The sequence below is a fragment of the Mustela erminea genome, chromosome 7, assembly GCF_009829155.1.
Source record: "Mustela erminea isolate mMusErm1 chromosome 7, mMusErm1.Pri, whole genome shotgun sequence".
In the NCBI taxonomy this organism is placed as follows: Eukaryota; Metazoa; Chordata; class Mammalia; order Carnivora; family Mustelidae; genus Mustela; species Mustela erminea.
Window position 1 is genome coordinate 91,464,833 of NC_045620.1, and position 19,122 is coordinate 91,483,954.

The window sequence follows — 19,122 nt, forward strand, 5'->3', positions numbered from 1 at the left end:
ATGTAGACTCAAAATTTTCAAAGATACTGCCTCACTGCCCTCCAAAAATATTGTATCAGCGGCACTCTCACTCACAGTGAAACTATTATTGGATTGTTATCATGCACCTTAGAGTTTCACATTAGAGGTGGACAGTAGGTATTTAGGTTTTAGAAAAAACAAAAAAACAAATAAGAGTAGAAGCTCAAGTCTAAGATTTCAACACAGTATCAGGCATAGGGATCTGTACCTGCTAGAAAAACTTAATTTCTGCTATATGTGGAACAGCAAACAACATGTCCTACAGTAGGTCTGAAGGCAGAATAGAGTACTAAATTGCAGGCTGGGTTTTTTTGTTGTTTGTATTTTTTAGTTTCTAATTTCTGAGAGTATTATATATACACTGCTAGTCTTCACAACCATTTGAGATCTGGACAAACTGAGGGTCAGAAAGATCAGAGTTATTGAATAAATGACTAAATGAATGGGTAAAAAGATCACTAGCTTTAACAATTCTGGGACAATCATATTCTAATCAAGTTTATATCTATAAGCATTTATAATTCTGAACACTTACACATAATGTAAAACAGGTCAATCTTATCAAATTGCAATTTGGAAAAAGAAAAGATTTAAGATAGAACAGCACATTTGCCAACTTACAATTAGGTACATTCAACTTTGGTGCTCAATCAAAATATTTTTTTGAATTATGAAAAAAATATTCAATAGGCATGGAGTAGCCAAAAACAGAGTGGTATATATATCTATGGATATGATAATATATGAAAAGTGACTTAAATCTGTCAGAAACTACAAAAGGTATATCAGTTCTACACTTCCAATGTGCTAAAAGACACAACAAACTCAGTTATAGCTGATAGAAGAAAATCCAGACCTAGGTAGGGAGCTGGCTTCTCCCTATGCCTGCTGCTCCCCCTGCTTGTGCTCTCTGACAAATAAATAAACAAAGTCTTTAAAAAAAAAACCCTACATTATACAAACATACCAATGATACAAATGAGGTAATATAACAAAAAAGTGAAAAAAATATATTTAAGATTACTTCTTTAGTATATGGAGTTCATGGCAGTTGCTGTGCTATCTAGCTGCATGAATAAATAATGACTATAAGATATTAAATACTAAAATATATTATTATATAAGTTATAACCAATGTTATATATGAATTATTATCATTGTTATATCAATGTTATACTAATATATATATTTACATTTATATGCATATGAATGTGTATATAATTGTATGTTTTGTTAATACAAAATGAGGCCAAAATGTGTCAACTGACTTTTTTTTTTTTTTTTTGGCATTTATTTGTCAGAGAGAGAGGGAGTGCACAAGCAGGGGGAGTGGCAGACAGAGGGAGAAGCAGGCTCCCGGCTGAGCAAGGAATCTGATACAGGGACACAGGACTCCATCCCAGGACCCCAGCATCATGACCTGACCCGAAGGCAGATGCTTAACCAACTGAGCCACCCAGGCACCCCACTGTCAGTTTATTTCTCACAGAAGCAAAAAATCCACACAAATCTCTTTCTTCCTGTACTTTTTCACTCTGCATGTTCCCTATTCTCATTGAATGTCCTCTTCTTTCTCTAACTATTCTCCTCTTCATTTTGCCTGATCTTGCACCCAAAGATGGCAGGCAGAGAATCCTAGAGGCCCAAGATTCTACAGTGGCTGTTTGCAAGGGGGGGCGGAGGCTACAGTAACTGCCACACTGGATACACTTAAGTGAGAAGGAAAAAGGAAAAGTATCCCGAATGCCACCAATGCCTCTTACCTATAAAAGAACAGTATGGCAGCATGCCCGTGTGGCCCCAAGGGCCAGAGGTAACAAATTATGGGCAAAAGAATTGCAACCAAATGCTGGAAAAGGAAAGGTCTGCAATCAGCTGTATCCTTCAGCTCTCTGCTGTTTGCTTCTAACTGGCAGAATTCATTTTGGGAAGTGTCAGGCACCGAAAAGAAGACCCTTGCTGCTGGAAGTTGACCGGAAGTAACATCCACAAGTGTAATAATGCAAGGTCAAGGCTTGTCCCAGAAACAATGCCTATGATGAAGGAGAGAAGAGAGATCTAAGTCCAATCTGGCCCAGGCCAGCCTGGTCCAAGAAAGCCAGAATCCAAGGAGAAGAAACTGAAAGAGAAGAGCCTGCACCACATCATTCCCTACAAGGTGCATTCAACAAACTTCAGCCTATTCTTTAATCAAGTTACCAAAAGAGCTTTTTAATCCCTTCTTTGCTTCTTAAAAGCTGCAGTAAGTTCACTAATCAGATCAATTAATATTATTTGAGAACACCTGTAATTGTTCAACCTAGATGTGCCTTTCCTTTGTCTCTAAAGATGTTAATTAACTGGATAATTATAAATGTAGAACACACAAAATAAAATATGATACATAGAATATAAATAACTATTTTCTGGTTATATTAATGAACATCTCTAAGAAACGTTGAGATGATTTCCTGAACATAAGAGCCTGGGGAAAGTGGGGCTATCACACCTGTCTTACGGGTTAGGTACCACTTAGGTGTTGTCTTAGCTCTCCTACAACCCCTTCTACCCAATCCCGTCTTACTACTGGGAATCAGACCTCCCCATTGGCTCCCTCAGACCTTTAAACTGCCTACTTTGTGACATCATTCTCCCACCAAACCTACCACCACCTGGTAGAATCTGGGGGTTTCCATGGAGTTGTCTGTAAATAAATTTGGATCATCGCAAGTGACCAGTGACCAGTGACCAGTAACCAGTGACCAGTAACCAGTCGCCTTCATACTGGACACATGCGCTCTTTGGCTTCAGCTGCTCCGACATCCTCCAGGATCAGCTCCTCATCCCTTGTTTCTTCAGTGGATGTTTCTTCTTCTTTTCTGAACATGTCTGGTAAGGAAAGAAACTTTTTAAAGTTTTTCATTGGATTTTTTTTTTGTCTCTAAATTTAGTTGTAGGTTCAAAGTAACATGGAATAATGGGGGAAAGAAAGTACTGAACTAAAAATCTGGAGAACTCATTTCAGTTTTGACTTTGGCATTTACTAGCTGTGTGACTTTGGACGAGTCATTGAATCACAAAATGTTTTTTTCTCATCTGTTATGTTAGGATGTTAGATTGGTTGTTCTCTCTGGTCCCTTTCTTTTCTAATTGTGAGTCTTAAAGGGCACCCATGGAGAAAATGAAATCAGAGACTTCTTGAGAGTGTTTCAACAGATAGAGAGGAAACCTAGGTTATGTAGGAACCTAACTGTTTACCAAGAAGTCTCATTTGAAATGTTCCCTCCACTAATACTTCAACTGTCGTATTTTAAATTTAGTGCTGTTCAGAAAGTTAGAGTCGTGGGCACCCATGGAGAAAATGAAATCAGAGACTTCTTGAGAGTGTTTCAACAGATAGAGAGGAAACCTAGGTTATGTAGGAACCTAACGGTTTACCAAGAAGTCTCATCTGAAATGTTCCCTCCACTAATACTTCAACTGTCGTATTTTAAATTTAGTGCTGTCCAGAAAGTTAGAGTCACATGAGTTTTCTACCTAGCGTGGGCAAAAAGGGAAAACAGGGAAAGAGGAGGGAGAAGAGTGGGCTCTAGGGAGGCACGTCTTCGAAGGTAAGGAAGTTCAGGATTGTTTCCCTCGGCCCAGGCCAACAGGAACCAAGGGGGAGGAGAAAATATGAGAATGAAGGGGAAGCAGGGCACCTGGGTGGCTCATTCAGTTGAGCAGTTGAGCAGTTGAGCATCTGCCTTGGCCTCGGCCATGATCTCCCGAGATGGAGCCCTGCATCTGGCTCCCTGCACATTCAGTGGGAAGTCTGCTTCTTTCTCTCTCTCCCTCTCTCTCCAGAATAAAAAAATAAATCTTAAAAAAAAAGAATGAAAGGGAAGAGCACAGAGGAGCTCTTAAGGAAAAAAAGAGGTAGTTTAGGATGGAATGTTGGAGAGAACCAAAGATTTTAAATTAAAGCAGAAAGCATAAACTGAAATCTGCTTTGAGCAGAGCCAAACTAAACTGACTTTAGCAAGCACTTCCACTAATAGACTAGGCAAGAAAGGATGGCCAGAATAGGGCATTACTAGGAAAAGTAGCTTACGAAAAAGTCATACTCAGTAGTCTGGGTTTTGTTCATTCCTCCCTGAACACAGATGGCACTTAACAGTTTAAAATGTAAAGCATTTTAGAAATATAATTTAGAAAGGATGCTTCCTATCAACAAGCAACTAATAAAAGTGGCTATCTAAGGGGGCTGGAAGAAACAGAATTTTTGGTTTTATTTCATTTTGATTTTTAAGCTTTGTAGATGTTTTGCCTATTAAAAATCAGACTAAGTTTGTTGAAAAATTGGCATCTCCTAGATTGAATCATAAGGCTGCTTTTCATCTCTACAGTTATTTTCTTCCCAACACAGAGGGCACACATCTGTTTTTAGATCTTAGTGAGCAATCTAACAAGAAAAGAAAAAGAAAGTCAAGCCCCACATCTCTATTTCCACATTTATCTAAAACAGTTTTGTAGAGTTCTCTGGTTTTCCTACATTAAAATTTTTTAAATTTGAGTTTAGTGATGATGGCTCGTTTAGGCTTTGAGGGTGACATTTTCCTAGATGTTGAAGATGATTAAAATATATTTTTGGATGAGTATAAAAACCTAATGATGCTTTTTAAGTGTTTCTTTTTAATTTTTATTGACATATAATGTATTATTAGCTCCAGGGGTACTTCTTTTTTGTTATATGATTATATTGAAATATATATTTCTCTTTTTATTGTTTTCTTCTGATTTTATTTAATTTTTTAACTTAAATTCATTTAATTAACAGAGAGTATATTATTAGTTTCAGAGGTAGAATACAGTTGAAATATGTATTTCTACTAGACCTAGTACCTGTTACTTGCTGGGTAATATTCAGAAAAAAATGTGAATGAACACAATAATGGAATTCCTTTACAGTTATTATTTCCCTCTCTGCTCTGTACCAGATTTTATTGAAATATTTGTAAAAATTGTGGCTACATTTACATTCACATTCATGGCATTTGCTGCTTGTAAGGCAATTTTTACTGGTCTATCTTCTCTGTATGCACTGGCTAGGAACTCATTCAAAATCACTTTCTGTTGTGGGTTGTGTTCTGGCAAAACAGGGTAGCAATATTCACTGCCACTATATTGCATGCATGATACAGAACTTCATTTATTAGTGAACTTATTATGCTCACTACATCGCCCAGTTTTCGGTAATATCTATATATTCTTAGTTCTGTAATACATGTTTTTCATGATTTTTCTGTCTTTCCAGAACAGATTATATCTTCCTTCACAGAAATATAAAAAGTGTAATGTACCACTTTCATTCACATTCATGCAAGAATTATTTCCATTATTATTGTTATTATTATTATAACCACTTTATTGATGAGTAATTTGAAGCTCAGAGAGAGTTTAAATAACTTTTTTCTTTCAAAAAGCACTTCCTGAGAAACGTACTCTCAGGTAGTCATTTTGAGGTAGAATCAAAAACCAGGTTTTAAAGGGTAAAAATGACCCTTCTTCCTTTTAAAAAAAGATTTTATTTTCAAGTAGTCTCTATAACCACCATGGGGATCAAACTCACAACCCTGAGATCAAGAGTCATACCCTTCTGACTGAGCCCACCAGGCACACCAAGAGGGATGCTTTATATTTACCAGCTGGACTGAGCTGTACGTGAACTCTGGGTAACAGCATGAGAAGTGCACAAGCCCAATGAGACACTGAAGTTACAATGGTCATAGCTGTACTGTTCTCTAATGTGGGGAGAAAAGGTCTATATGCGTTCATTTCTCCTGGTTTCTGGCAGTATGGGGCTCGGGGCAGAATCCTGGCAAGAAGTCAGCATCCTTAGGCTCTGTAACCTGGTAATGAGACCTAAAGTCGGGGGAGACCTCAAACAAGTCGAAGTGACCTCTCTGAGCCTCAGCTTTGTCCCTCAGAGAATGAGAACAGGAGACCAGAGGCTCTCCAAGCCGTCGGGAGTGCTGAAAGGCTTCATTCTGGGAAGTGGGATGCGAGTGGCTGTGGGGGCAGGCCCCCGCAAAGCTAGGGCAGGGAGAAGGCTGCTTTTTGCCTGCAGAACTATGCGTGAAGCACACTGCCTGGGTCTGCTGCATGCGGGGGCCCTGGCTGGGAGCCCGGGCCGTGACTAGACAAGAGAACAGAACCACCATCCTCCACGGTTTGCCTTTTGATATCTCAGCAAGGGTTGGTATCAGAGGCTTCCTGGTAGCAAAAACTTTAAGATAATGCTGTTCCTCAAGCATAGAATTGATCCATCCCCCTGATTTTTCATCACCTTCTTGTTCCCTACAGAAAATTTCCCAAATCGATCTTTACTGGGACCTCCAAACTCTCTGCAGCTCTCCCTCCCCGTGGTAACCAATGCAGCTTCCCTGACAGGAAACGTCTGCAACTTCTCCCGGGTCTCTGCTCCGGCAGTCAGTTCGGCATGGCTGCTGCCATCAGTTTCTGGTGCCTCCTTCCAGCCACTCATGGGGAGTGCCTACCTTTACCAACATTCCAGCACAACTGTGTTGTCTGGGGTTACTGGCCAGAGCCAGCTTTCCACGGCAGCTGCTTCCTATCCGGGGGTTTTCGAGTGGGATGTCACAGGAAGTACCGAAAAGAAGTCCTCTTCACTCAGAGACTTAACTGTCACTGTCATTGACCAGGACGCAGCTGTGTCTTCCATGTCTCTGGCAGCTTCGTATGATAAAACTTCAGAGGCCAGTAGCATGGTCTCTCTGTACCCATCGCTTTCTGCCAGCCTTGTTCAGGGAACACCATCTCAGATGCCAAATCAAGGACATGGCCTAGCACTTCCCTACCAGGAAGGCAGGCAGGTATATTACTATAATCAAGGCACACTGGGACCTCTACTTTCTGGAGAATTTGGCCCCTGCTTGCAGTCCTATGGCTCAGTGTCCTATGCGGGGAGTAGGGCCTCTGTCCCTCAGCCAGAAATGGTAATGGTCCTCAAGGAGGTTCAGCCCGCAAACGTCATAACACCAGCTTCCACCTCTGGAATTTACTACTCTGTGTCTGCTCAGCCCATCACAGAAACAAGTTTACAAGGTGAGTAGAGGCAGCGAGAGGGAGAGAAACAAGGTCAGCGTTCAAAAAAAGGGTGAAACCTGCAGCTGAGAGCTAGCGAGTCCACAGATTGGCAGAACTTAAGTCCTGAGACAGAAATAACCACGACCCTCACTTGGTGCTTTCCACCTTCGGGCTCTGTTTCAGAAGCCTGCATGGAGTGGCACACTGTGATGGCCAGCTAAGCCGCAGGTGCAGGAATCCCAAGAGCATAGTGAGGGCTGCCACACATGTCACTGCCCTAGCCAATCAGCCTCCCCATACTGTCCCACGGTAATGAGTTCCCTTCCTTGAGCTATTGCTTCAGTGCCTTTGGAAAGTGTCTTGGAACTCTTGTTAGGATGGAGCCAGTTTTTTTCTTTCTTTCTTTCTTTTTTTTTTTTTTCCTTAGCCAACTTTTCCTCACTTCCTCAATTCACACCAGGATTTGAGACCTCACCTTCCGAGATCCTGTCCAGAGCAAGCAGGCTAAGAATTTACCCTTGCTTGTGTATTTTATCAGGAAGAGCTCCATTCCCTCTCCCAGTTCACAGTGTGAAGCATTCTTATTCTCTAGGGAAAGGGGAGAAACTTGAAGTGACTCTATATGAGAAGGCTAGGCTTTGTTGAAAATTTCATAATATAAAAACCACTTTACGTATTTGACTTATAACAACCCTATAAAATACAAAGAAAACCAAGAACCAATGACACCAAATGATCACCTGTAAGAACTAGAATTCGCCTCCTGTATCTCCTAGCACACCCTGCTGTCCTTGATCCTTAAGAAAGGCTGGTAGAACTGCCCTGCCCATTGCTGGAAGGTGCATAATTCCTGTGTTAGTGTCTAGGGGGGGAGCATCTCACTTACCAGGGAATGACTTTTTCCTTGATTCCTTTGTAGTGATGGAGACTTCCCTGGGGATGGAGGCTTCCCTGGGATTACAACCTCCAAGTCAGACATATTGTCTGCCACAAACTCCAGAATTCTCCAAGTCCCGCAGTAGCAGAAATATCCAGATCCTTGAAAGTAACCCACCACTTGAGCTTGGAGAAATCTCAATGATAGCTCCAGTCCAGAGTTCCAATAATGTCCTGGCATTGCCTCCAGCTCCAAGCCAGGAACAAACAGAGAATAAGAATTTGGATGATATTAAAACCAAGCTTTCAAAGCCTCTGGATGTCTATCAGATCCCAATAGAAAACCAAGATCCTCCCCTACTTCCTTTAGAAATTCCTGATATTCACCAGCTCCTGGCCTGCATCGATCCCCTGGGCCAGGAGGAGAAGCCTGTTTCTGAAAACACCGATCTGGGAAAAAATGCCCTGGGTCTTAAAGACCAAGTGACCCTTGAAAATGGGATCGAATCTAGCAGTGGTTTTGCAGACATTGCTACACTGGTGGAGGACATTCATCTTCCCCAGCTCTTTAATTCCTTGAAAGACCTTGATGAAGCCAAAGGTCCCAAGGTGATGAAAGCCAAAGATACCAGAGTCAACAAGTTGAAACAGGTGCAAGAGAAGCCAAGTGTCATAAAGGCTCCCTCTGATCACGTCAGGAAGAACAAACACAAAGCCACTGAGCCGATCAACGATGCTCCCAAGACCAAAATCCAGGCGAAGAACCCAGAGTGCCTGTTAGGGGAAGAAGTGATTATTTGCAATGTTGCAGACGGTGACAGGGCTCCTGTGAACAGGGCCAAGCATTCCAACAGCAAGTCTCAGAAAGCAGCATCCAGCAGGACCAGCAAAACAAAGAGCCATGGGCAGGAAAAGACCAAAAGGACCAGAGAAAACAATCCCAAGAAAGCAGAAGAGAGTAAGCAGTCTGGAAACAAAGTCAAGGCAGAAGAGAAGCCAACCATTCCCAAGGGGAAGCGGAAGAAAAATCAACCCGAGCTTATCCAAGAGAGCTTTAAGAAGCCTCGAAGTTGCCTAGGCATGCACATGTTGGAGTCTGTGCAGGTTTTTCATGCTCTGGGGAAGAAGAGTGATAAGAAAACCGGGCTGCCTTCCTCCCGGGCCCTGGTAAGCTCCGGCAACTCAAAAAATGCCCAGCGACCCCCAGCTATCAAACCATGGCTTGATACACCACGTGAGGGCAAAGGTCCTGAGAAAAAACAAGTCAAAGTCCAGAAACTAGACAGAGGTGCTGACAATGAGTGTCCATCTCCATCCCAGTATGAGCTTCCACCTCCTGGGAAGGTCAAGTTGGTGCCTTTGCCTTTTCCAACCTATGAGAAGCCTCAAGCTCGACCTGTTCCTCGGAGGCCACAGTCTCTGGCGTCACATCGGTCTGCCATGCCTTACCCTGCCCGGCCTGGTTCTACTAGCTCAGCTCGGCCTGTTGCAGTCAATTCATCCCGGCCAACTCCTGCCTCCTTGACAGGTCCTGCCAGACCAGCTCGGCCAATTTCAACCAATCCCACCCGCCCAGGCTTGACCAACCCGACCCGGCCTAGTGTCCCGCAGTCTGCTGCCTCGAGGCCTGCACCCTACAAAACATCATCATGCACTTCTCTCCAGCGGGAGCCTGTCGCCATTGCTGTGACCAAGCCCAAGTCGCCACCCAAAGCTCAAAGCCAATATCTACTCCAAGACTTCAGCTTTCAACCAATTCCGTGGAGGAAACCCAATGTTCCTGAGCCAGTCATGTCAAAGCCCATCACAAAAGAGCAGAGGCCAGAGAGGGAGGCCATGAAGAGGCAGGCTCAGCAAGAGCGTGAGAATGCTGCCAAATACACCTCTGTGGGGAAGGTGCAATATTTCATCGAGAGGGAAAAGGAGATGGATATTTCTCGATACTATGGCTATGCAATATAAGAGATGTTAAGATTGTTTGTACCACTCTGGGTACCCGCTGTTCATGCCTATATAGATAGATAGATATAAGAGATGCTAAGATTGTTTGTATCACTCTGGGTACCCGCTGTTCATACATATATAGATAGATAGGTATAAGAGATGCTAAGATTGTTTGTACCACTCTGGGTACCCGCTGTTCATACATATATAGATAGATAGGTATAAGAGATGCTAAGATTGATTGTACCACTCTGGGTACCCGCTGTTCATGCCTATATAGATAGATAGGTATAAGAGATGCTAAGGTTGTTTGTACCACTCTGGGTACCCGCTGTTCATTCCTATATAGATAGATAGGTATAAGAGATGCTAAGATTGTTTGTACCACTCTGGGTACCCGCTGTTCATGCCTATATAGATAGATAGGTATAAGAGATGCTAAGGTTGTACCACTCTGGATACCCGCTGTTCATACATATATAGATAGATAGGTATAAGAGATGCTAAGATTGTACCACTCTGGGTACCCGCTGTTCATGCCTATATAGATAGATAGGTATAAGAGATGCTAAGGTTGTTTGTACCACTCTGGGTACCCGCTGTTCATACATATATAGATAGATAGGTATAAGAGATGCTAAGATTGTTTGTACCACTCTGGGTACCTGCTGTTCATGCCTATATAGATAGATAGGTATAAGTTTCTCTATTTATTTGCATATATTTTAAGACAATAAAACATCATAAATGAAATTAGTAGATTAGAAATAAAGAAGCCTTTTGAGTTCTGAGATGCTGTTAACTGTGGTCTTTTTTTGGTGTGGGTGGGGATCAAAGGCTGCATGAGAAAGAATGGGAAGTTGGATGGGAGAACAGAGAAAAATGGAAGAAGAAAATTAGAAGGAACTTGATCTAGGCCTAGGAAGGCCAACGGGGGAGAGAGATTTTATGGGTTCATAAAAAGCAGGAGTGGGGGAAATGGCAGAATCAGGGTCTGAGGTGAGGCTTAAAAGAAGACATTTTGAGTAGACTTGAAGATGACAGAGGAGTCTTGCTTTACTAGGAAACATGTAAAGCTTTTCATGGAGATTGGTCCTACCTCCCATGTCCACCAGATAGGGATTTTTGAAAACAAGAGACTCAGGACATCCCTCCAGAAGGTTTGGGTTGCCTTATCCATTTAGGGCTATGGTTGGGTAAGGGGAGTAGGAATCATAGGGGAATCTACCAGATGGATGGCAAGGGCTCACATCTAATCTGGGGGCAGCTGGTAACAGGAGCCTAGCCAAGTGACCTGCAACAGCAGGAGGGCCCTCCAGAACTGGGCCTGGGATAAAAATCACCATCTCCTAAACACCTGTGCACCAGGCCTGCGAATGCCCCGCTCCAGAGAACGTGCACGACAACATGCAAGGCTAGTCCCGCTGGGCCACTTGACTAGGGAGATTCAGCAATGGGCTGAGATCACGCTGCAGGCGGAGAACAAGGCTTCCATTTGAGGCCTACAGGGCTCCAAAGCCTTCAGTATTTGCGAGCGCCCGTAGGTGGCAACCTGGCTTTCAGAGCACAGCGTCCAGAGGTTACTGGTCGTCGAGATCAAACTTCTGGAGGGACCTAAATCTTAACTTGAGGGGCCTGCTAGGTCGTCCTCCATTGACCCTGGCGCGTGCCGTCTTCTCTAAACATGTCCAACCGAAGCTCACGAGAAAAATCCGCCGGAGGGGTCCCTCCCCTCTAGGTAAGAACAGCGGGTGTCCGAGCGCTCGTAGCGTGCCTACCAGGGCAGCACGCATGCGCCAAGGGTCTAGCTGCGCTCCTGGGACCAGGTGGGGCATCAGGAGGGAGGGGAAGGGAGGGGTTGGGAGGGGAGGGGAAGGGAGGGGTGGGGAGGGGAGGGGAAAGGAAGCGAGGGGAAGGGAGGGGAAGGGAAGAGAGGGGAGGGGAGGGGAGGAGAGGAGAAGGGAAGGGAGGGGAGGGGAGTCGAGATGGGGCAGGGGAGAAGAGAGTGGGGAGAGGAGGAGAGGGGAGGAGCCTTAAAGGGAATGGCGTGGAGGAGGGGAGGATTGCAGAAAGTCACCATGGGAAACCTGTACTATGCATTTTAAAATTATTTTGTATTGAGATATAATTAGCATACCATAAAAGTCACCTTTTGAGACTGTGAATTTAGTGTCATTTAGTACTTTCACAAGCTTGTGTCACCATCATCATCTAACCCCTAACGTTCTGATCACCTCAAAAAGAAACCCCCTTAACCATTAGCAGTCGCTTCTCATTCCCTCCTCCCTTCAGCCCCTGACAACTAGGGAATCTGCTTTCTGTCTGTCTGGATTTGCCTTTTCTGGGCATTTCATACGTATGAAATAATACATTACATGACCTTTGTGTCTGACCTCTCTCACTTAGCCAGTCTTCAAAGTTCATCCATGTTGTAGAGTGTCCACGTCATTGCGTTTTAGGACTGCGATAATTCAATTGCCTGGTTCTATCACATTCGTTTAATCATTCATCAGTTTGTGGACATTTGGGTTGTTTCTGCTCGTATTTTACGTTTACTGAGAGTTTAATTAATCCATTTCACAAATAATGAGATAGGCTTGGAGAGTGTCAAGAATTTGCCAAAGGTTAAGAGCTAGCAATCAGGGGAGCTGGTGTTTGATCTCAGGCAGTCAGACTTCAGAGGTAATCAATTCACATGATAGGACAAGGTACGGAAGGTATTCAACAGAAATATCTAGCTGCCCATTTCCCTGCTCCTTTAGAGACATCTACTTTTGCCACACTGTGAATCCTTCCAGAAAAATTTTTTGTCTCAACATGTATCTATCACAGTGTTTTGATTAATTTATCTCACTGATTTGCAATGTCACTTTTATAGCATGCTAAATTCTTCCATGTGTTTGTATTACTCTTTTCAAAGTTGTCCTGGCTTTTTTGCCAATCTTTTATATTTCCCATTTCTCTAGAATTCTTTTTATCTCCTTTTTTATTTTTAAAAATTTCCTACTTTTCTTGTTTATTTCACTTAAGGCATTATCCATTATGTTCAATAACTCTTGTTATTTTCAACGGAAGCCTTCATTTAGGAAATTTTAAAATTTATTTAATTCTGTCCCGAGCTCTTTCACCTCACCAAATTCTGATTTATGTTGTTCTTTCTTTTTTTTTTTTTGTTTTGTTACAGTAAAATACACATACACAAAATTGACCATTTAACCATTTTTAAGCATAGAATTCAGAGGCAGCAGCGACCATCCACACCATCCACGTTTAAAATAATTATGTCCAAAAATTGAGCAGGACTCCAGAAAGATGGAGGCAGCAGCCTAGTGTTTGAATCTCCCCCAACCTTCTCACGGAAATAGAACAAAATCCAAAATGCCATTTGCCACTTGTAGAGCTTTTTCATCACCCCCAAAAGAAACTCTGGAGCTGTTGGATGTTAACTTGCCCTTCCTTCACTCGCCCCGGTATTCTTTCATCTTTTGCATTGTGTCTTCTAATGTCTTCTAGCTTGTTTTGAAATTGCATGTTCCGACTTTGATCTGTTTTGTGGGCCTGTCTTTTGGGACTTGCTTTCCACGTCTGAGGGGAAGCTCTTCTCCTTATTCTCATTTTCTGATGCTGCATGTAGAGGCTGCTTTTTAAGGCAAACTGATTGGAGCGACCATGTGGGTGGACGCACTCGGACCCATTGGGCACCCACCTCAAAATATCCATAGGCCCTAACTAACCAGTGGGCTACTTACAACCAGGCACAGTTATAGCAAAAAATTCCCAAAGTCCCATCCCTTGTCTACTCCGCTTGTCTCCTCGCGGACAGCCTCCTCCTTCTGTCCCGCTGCCGCCACCTTGCGGTGGATTCAATAAACTTCTCTCTCCTTTGTTCTGCCTCCAGGGGAATTCCTTCTCCTCCCAGCCCCGAGCTTCCCTCGGATCCTTGCCCCACACCTGGGGGCCCGCCAAGCGATCTGATGGAGACAGACCCCACACTACCTTTGTATAAAACTAGATCTCAACCCTTTGTTTCTTGTCCATGTTTTAAGTGAAATCAGTGTTCATGCACTTGGGAAAGGAGTGGTGGTTGAGGACCGGTTTTCTAACTGCTCTGAATTTGCTTTTCCGGTTGTCGTTGTTTGTGAAATGTAGCGTTCAAAAACATGGCAGCTTGCTTTCTGAGGTTTCCTGGCTCCGTTGCCTTCCCCAGACTTCCATCAAGACATTTCCCTTTGTGTCTGATGTTCTCCGGGCCACATCCTGGAACAGCACTCTGGCTGCTCAGTGTCCAGACAGAGGGTGCGAAGAGCACCCCAGACCTTTAGACACCCTCCAGGTCCCCTCGTACATAACCACTAGGTGAGTGGACAAGACCCCTCCGGGTCTCAGCTGCTGTTCTCACATTGGCCCATCTGCTGAGTGAATACCAGCTAGCAGTTTGAAGTCCTGCTTCCGTCCCGGCCATCAGATGGGTCCTGTCTACTCCTGCCTCCTGCGCAGACACCCTGGCCAGGCAGGTCTGTGCCTGTGGGAAGAGGTGCTCTGCCCTACTGTTTCATGCTTGACTCAGTCCATCTATAACCAATGTGGTTGGAGCAGCCCTCTGAGTCTTACTATGATTTCAAGTCCTTTAGTGATCTCCATTAGGAAAGCTTGAAAAAGTAGAGGTTTATTACTTACAAGACCTGGGAATTACTCTGCATACCTGGAGCCCCACAGGGAGGTTGCAGGTAGAGATAGAGTACTGGGAGAAGGGGTTCTGCACTGGTTGGGGTCAAGAGGGGTGGGGGGGGCAAGAATTTCAAGCACTCACTCCTTGGTGGCGAATTTAAAACATAGGAGTGGGAAGTTATGGGAAAAGAAAACACAAGTGGTCCAAAAAGTTAGTTATTGAAATTGACCAAGATTTCTAAATCAGAGGAGCCTCAGTTGGAGGAAGGTGGCCTGGGTATTTTTTCCGGGTGTGGCTAGTACTGGGTATCTCAGCAATCAAAGCTTAGGTCAGGCATTTGCATTACAAAAAAGGAAAAAACAACTGTTTTGGCTTACATTACACCCACCCCCTTATATTGGGGGTTTCTAGTTTTATGGCAAATGCTACCCATGGGCATTTGGTTTTGGTTGATCTATTTCCGTGAGAGGGTTTGGGGAGATTAGAAAACGATGCTGCTACCTCCATCCATCTGAAATTCCACTTCAGGGATGCCTGGGTGGCTCAGTCGGTGAAGCATCCGCGTTTTGCTCAGGTCATGATCCCAGGGTCCTGGGATCGACTGGGACTCCAGGCTCAGCGGGGAGCCTGCTTCTCCCTCTCCCTCTGCCGCTCCCCCTTCTTGTGGTTTCTATCTCTCTGACAAATAAATAAAATCTTATAAAAATTTTTTTAAATAAAAAAAATGAAATTCCACCCCACCATTTGACATAATTATTTTTAAATTTGGGGGTTCTGTAACTTTTAGTTCCTGAAAGCGGAGCCCCATGTGGCCTATCCTCTTTAGGGCACTGGCTCAGATGAGGCTTTCTGAGTCTCCTCTAACATGGAACCTCTCGTCTGTATTGCTCCTCCCATGTTTAGAATAAGATGTAAAAAACATAATAGCCTCTAAGAAGCTGATGGGTGGAGGGCATTTGACCACAATGAGAGGCAGAATGAGCCTGTGGGCAGGTAGAAGGTCTGGAGGTGGGCCTGGTCAAGAACATGCATTTTTTCTTCCCTTTTTTCTTCTTCTCTTTGTACCTACTTCTCTAAACACAGGCAACATGGAACCCACCAATCTGCCCTCCTCTCCGGCAAAATATCTGGTCCATACAGCATGTTCTTCATCTCAGATCACAGTGATACTTTTCCCAGAAAAGGTGTAAGGAGGATTTGCAGTTGTTTGAATCTTCTCTTTCCCAAACCAACCACACCTCCACAACATCGGCAAACTCCATCTGTCTTACCTTCAAATGGTATCTGGAACTTGTCTACTTTTGACCACTTTTCTCCCTTTCTACTCAAGTCCAAGCTCCTTCATTTCCTGCCTGGGTTGTTGGCAGAGCCTCCTAACTCAGAGGCTCCCTGACTTTCTCTATTCATCGAACCCCTGGTGTCTCACCTTTCTTTCTTTCTCCAAGAAACAACCTCATGGTCCCATTTATCAAGTAGTTAGGTGCCAAAAATATACTAAGTATTTATGCCTGTAGTAGGCTGGGTAATGGCCATCCGAACAGGTCAGGCCTTAATCTCTGTAACCTGTATATATTATGACTTTATTTAGAAAAAAAAAAAAAAAAGATCATTGGGTATGTGATTAATTAAGGACCTTGATATGGAGAAGTTATCCCAGCTTAGCAAGGTAAGTCCTAAATGCAATCACATATGTCCTTTTATTTATTTATTAACTACTCTATCTGCCCAGTGTGGGGTTCAAACTCACAACCCCCAGATCAAGCGTGCCATGCTCCACCGACTGAGCCAGCCAGGTGCCCTTCACATGTGTCCTTAGAAGATTGAGGCAGGAAGAGATTTGACACGGACAGCAGAGGAGAAAGCAAGGTGACAATGGAAACAAAGATTGGAGTGTGGCAGACAGCAGCCCCCAGAGCTGCAAGAGGAAAGGAAGGAAGTCTTTCCCCAGAGCCCCTAGAGGGAGTATAGCCCTTATTATGCCTTAATTTTGTCCCAGTGACACTGATTTCAGACTCTGGCCTCCAGAACTATGAAACAATAAATTTCTGCTTTTTTTTAAAGTCACAGATCGTGGTGAGTCATTAGAGTAGCTGGAGGAAAAATGCTCCAATCACACAATACATTGTGCAATAATGCAATTCTCCAAAAACTAAGTAGACTTTGAAAAATAATACCTATAAATAAAAGAAAAAATATTTTTATTTCACTCTTAAATAACCACGATTACTTGCTAATGGAGAGAGTGTGAGTTGGGCACTGCACAACATCTCAAACCTTGGAGTGAAACTGGACACTGCCAGTTTCATTTCCTGCCCCATATTGATTTTCAAAGAGGACTGGTTTTTTATTCCAGGTGCTGCCAAGAACCCAGCTTCACAAAGATATAGCAGCACTGAAAGGAAAGTAGCATGACCTAAGGTTGAAACCGTGAACCACCTGGAAGCTCACATGGTATCTGACAGATGTCAATATTTCTGTGGACCCTTCAAAAATTTAAAATATCCTTGGGGCGCCTGAGTGGCTCAGTGGGTTAAGCCTCTGCTTTCGGCTCAGGTCATGATCCCCGGGTCCTGGGATCGAGCCCCACATCGGGCTCTCTGCTCAGCAGGGAGCCTGCTTCCCCCTCTCTCTCTGCCTGCCTCTCTGCCTACTTGTGATCTTTCTCTTTGTCAAATAAATAAATAAAATCTTTAAAATAGCCTGCTACACCCTGATGAATTTGTGGTGGTACCCTGGGGGAACCCTGGTGTACCTTCCAAACTGGCTTCTCAGGTCCCACCCTTGCCTCTCTAAAAATCTGTCCTCACGATCGCTATAATGATCCTTTCAAAACACAAGTCAGATCCTATCTTCCTTCTGTTAAAACCCTCTCATGGCTCCTTGTTTTTCTCGGAGTCAAACCCAATGTCCCTACCACAGCTAATATGGTCCAAACTATGTCAAAGGTCAGGAACACTTTCTACAAAGAGCCAGACAATAAGTATATTTGTCTTTGTGAGCCAGATAATCCCTGTCTCAACTACTCAGCTCTGCAGTTGTATTGTGAAAGCAGCCACAGAAAATACGTAAACAAATAGGCATGTCTGTGTCTCAATAAAACTTTATTTACAAAGATAGTTCACACTGTAGTTTGCTGACCTCCACGTTGTATGACATACTGCTATGGTCACTTTGCTCATCCATATTCCAGTCACTCTGATTCCTCATTGTTCCTTAAGACCACAAGCAAGCTCCTGGCTCAGGGCCTTCCCACTTGATATTTCTTGCCTGGAATGCTCTTCTTACCACGAAGTCGTCACACAAATTTTTTCAATAAGGGTTTCCCTGACTACACTATTGGAAATTACAACTGCCTCTCTATATCTCTTCTTTCCTTCAGTCTGTTCCCTTTTCTCCCATATCCCTTAGACTCTTCTAATATTCTTTGTAAGTTACTTGTTTAACTTGGTGATTGTTTATAATCCATCACTCCCTCACCCATCACTAACATGTGAGATCTTTGAGGGCACAGTTTTTGGGGTTTTGTCTGCTTTGTTCACTGACACATGCCCAAGGCCTTGAGCAATGTTTGGCACATGGTGAGTACACAATAAATATTATCTGATTGACTGAATAAATGAATATTTTTCAAAGAGCATAATTATAGTGGTCTGCAATTTTTTTAAAAATCTCCCATTCAAAGGTATAGTGCCCAGCTATATGGCAGTATTTTGGCAAAGAAATATGGAAACCGAATATAAAATCATAAAATCCCTCAACCTAACATGTCCAACTCAAATAGCCCTAAAATTTCTTATCTCATTTAACCCTTGTTGAAATTTACAATCCTCAGAATGTCAATCTTACCTAGAACAAAAGGCTTTGAGTTATTAGGAACCAAATTATAAAACTCACAACTAACTAGCAAGTAATAAAGCAATAAAATATGTCTAAAATTAAATTGACCTCTTATGCATATACATTTAACCATTAAATGCAACAATACACACACATTAAAAACCTTTCCAAGCATGCGGAAGAACTAATTTTCCCAACTAGAAATTTTTCTTGGCAATGGAGTTACGCGTCTTCAAACAAACTGTAGGTGGAGCTCTAAACCTCAGAGTTATCTTGATGTTACCAATTTTACTGTGGCTGTCTTCTCAAGAACAACAACTTCATCAGGTAATTCCAAGTTCAGCTGAAAAGGAACATAATTTGCATGCATGTGCAATGTTGCATATGTTGCAATATGTCAGCATTAAAGATCTCAGTACACTTGCTGCATTTCACCCCCCTTTTTTTGAACAGCTCCTTCCACGTCTTTTAAAAAGTATTTATTTTCAAAATTCTATTTGTCATTTTATAGTCCCAATGGGTTCACAGCAAAAATTTAAAAATGTGAACAATTTGTCTTTAGTACACATTCCATTCTTGCTTTCAGAGCACTTTCATTCCCTAGCAGTGTTCAAAATAGGCTGTTTCAGTGTTTTGGGACATGGAACTCACCTAGCATCAACTTGAGAAAGTTAATTATCTTTTTTAAAGAAAGATTTTATTTATCC

At 43.0% G+C, this 19,122-nt stretch overlaps 1 protein-coding gene across 1 annotated transcript; it reads left to right on the top strand.

Moving 5' to 3' along the window:
* The first annotated feature begins 1,481 nt into the window (after positions 1-1,481).
* On the top strand, positions 1,482-10,001 carry C7H2orf78 (chromosome 7 C2orf78 homolog). Its single transcript, XM_032352475.1, has 3 exons — positions 1,482-2,892; positions 6,346-7,107; positions 8,009-10,001. The coding sequence occupies exons 1-3, from the start codon at positions 2,793-2,795 to the stop codon at positions 9,925-9,927; spliced, it is 2,781 nt and encodes a 926-aa protein (XP_032208366.1). The 5' UTR covers positions 1,482-2,792; the 3' UTR covers positions 9,928-10,001.
* The last annotated feature ends 9,121 nt before the right edge of the window (positions 10,002-19,122 follow it).

What these genes read in the sequence shown, in the direction of transcription:
- C7H2orf78 (XM_032352475.1), top strand. Translation starts at nt 2,793, where the DNA reads ATGCGCTCTTTGGCTTCAGCTGCTCCGACATCCTCCAGGATCAGCTCC. An exon ending in TTCTTTTCTGAACATGTCTG is followed by an intron (nt 2,893 to 6,345) that starts GTAAGGAAAGAA and finishes TGTTCCCTACAG; the next exon opens with AAAATTTCCCAAATCGATCT. An exon ending in CACAGAAACAAGTTTACAAG is followed by an intron (nt 7,108 to 8,008) that starts GTGAGTAGAGGC and finishes ATTCCTTTGTAG; the next exon opens with TGATGGAGACTTCCCTGGGG.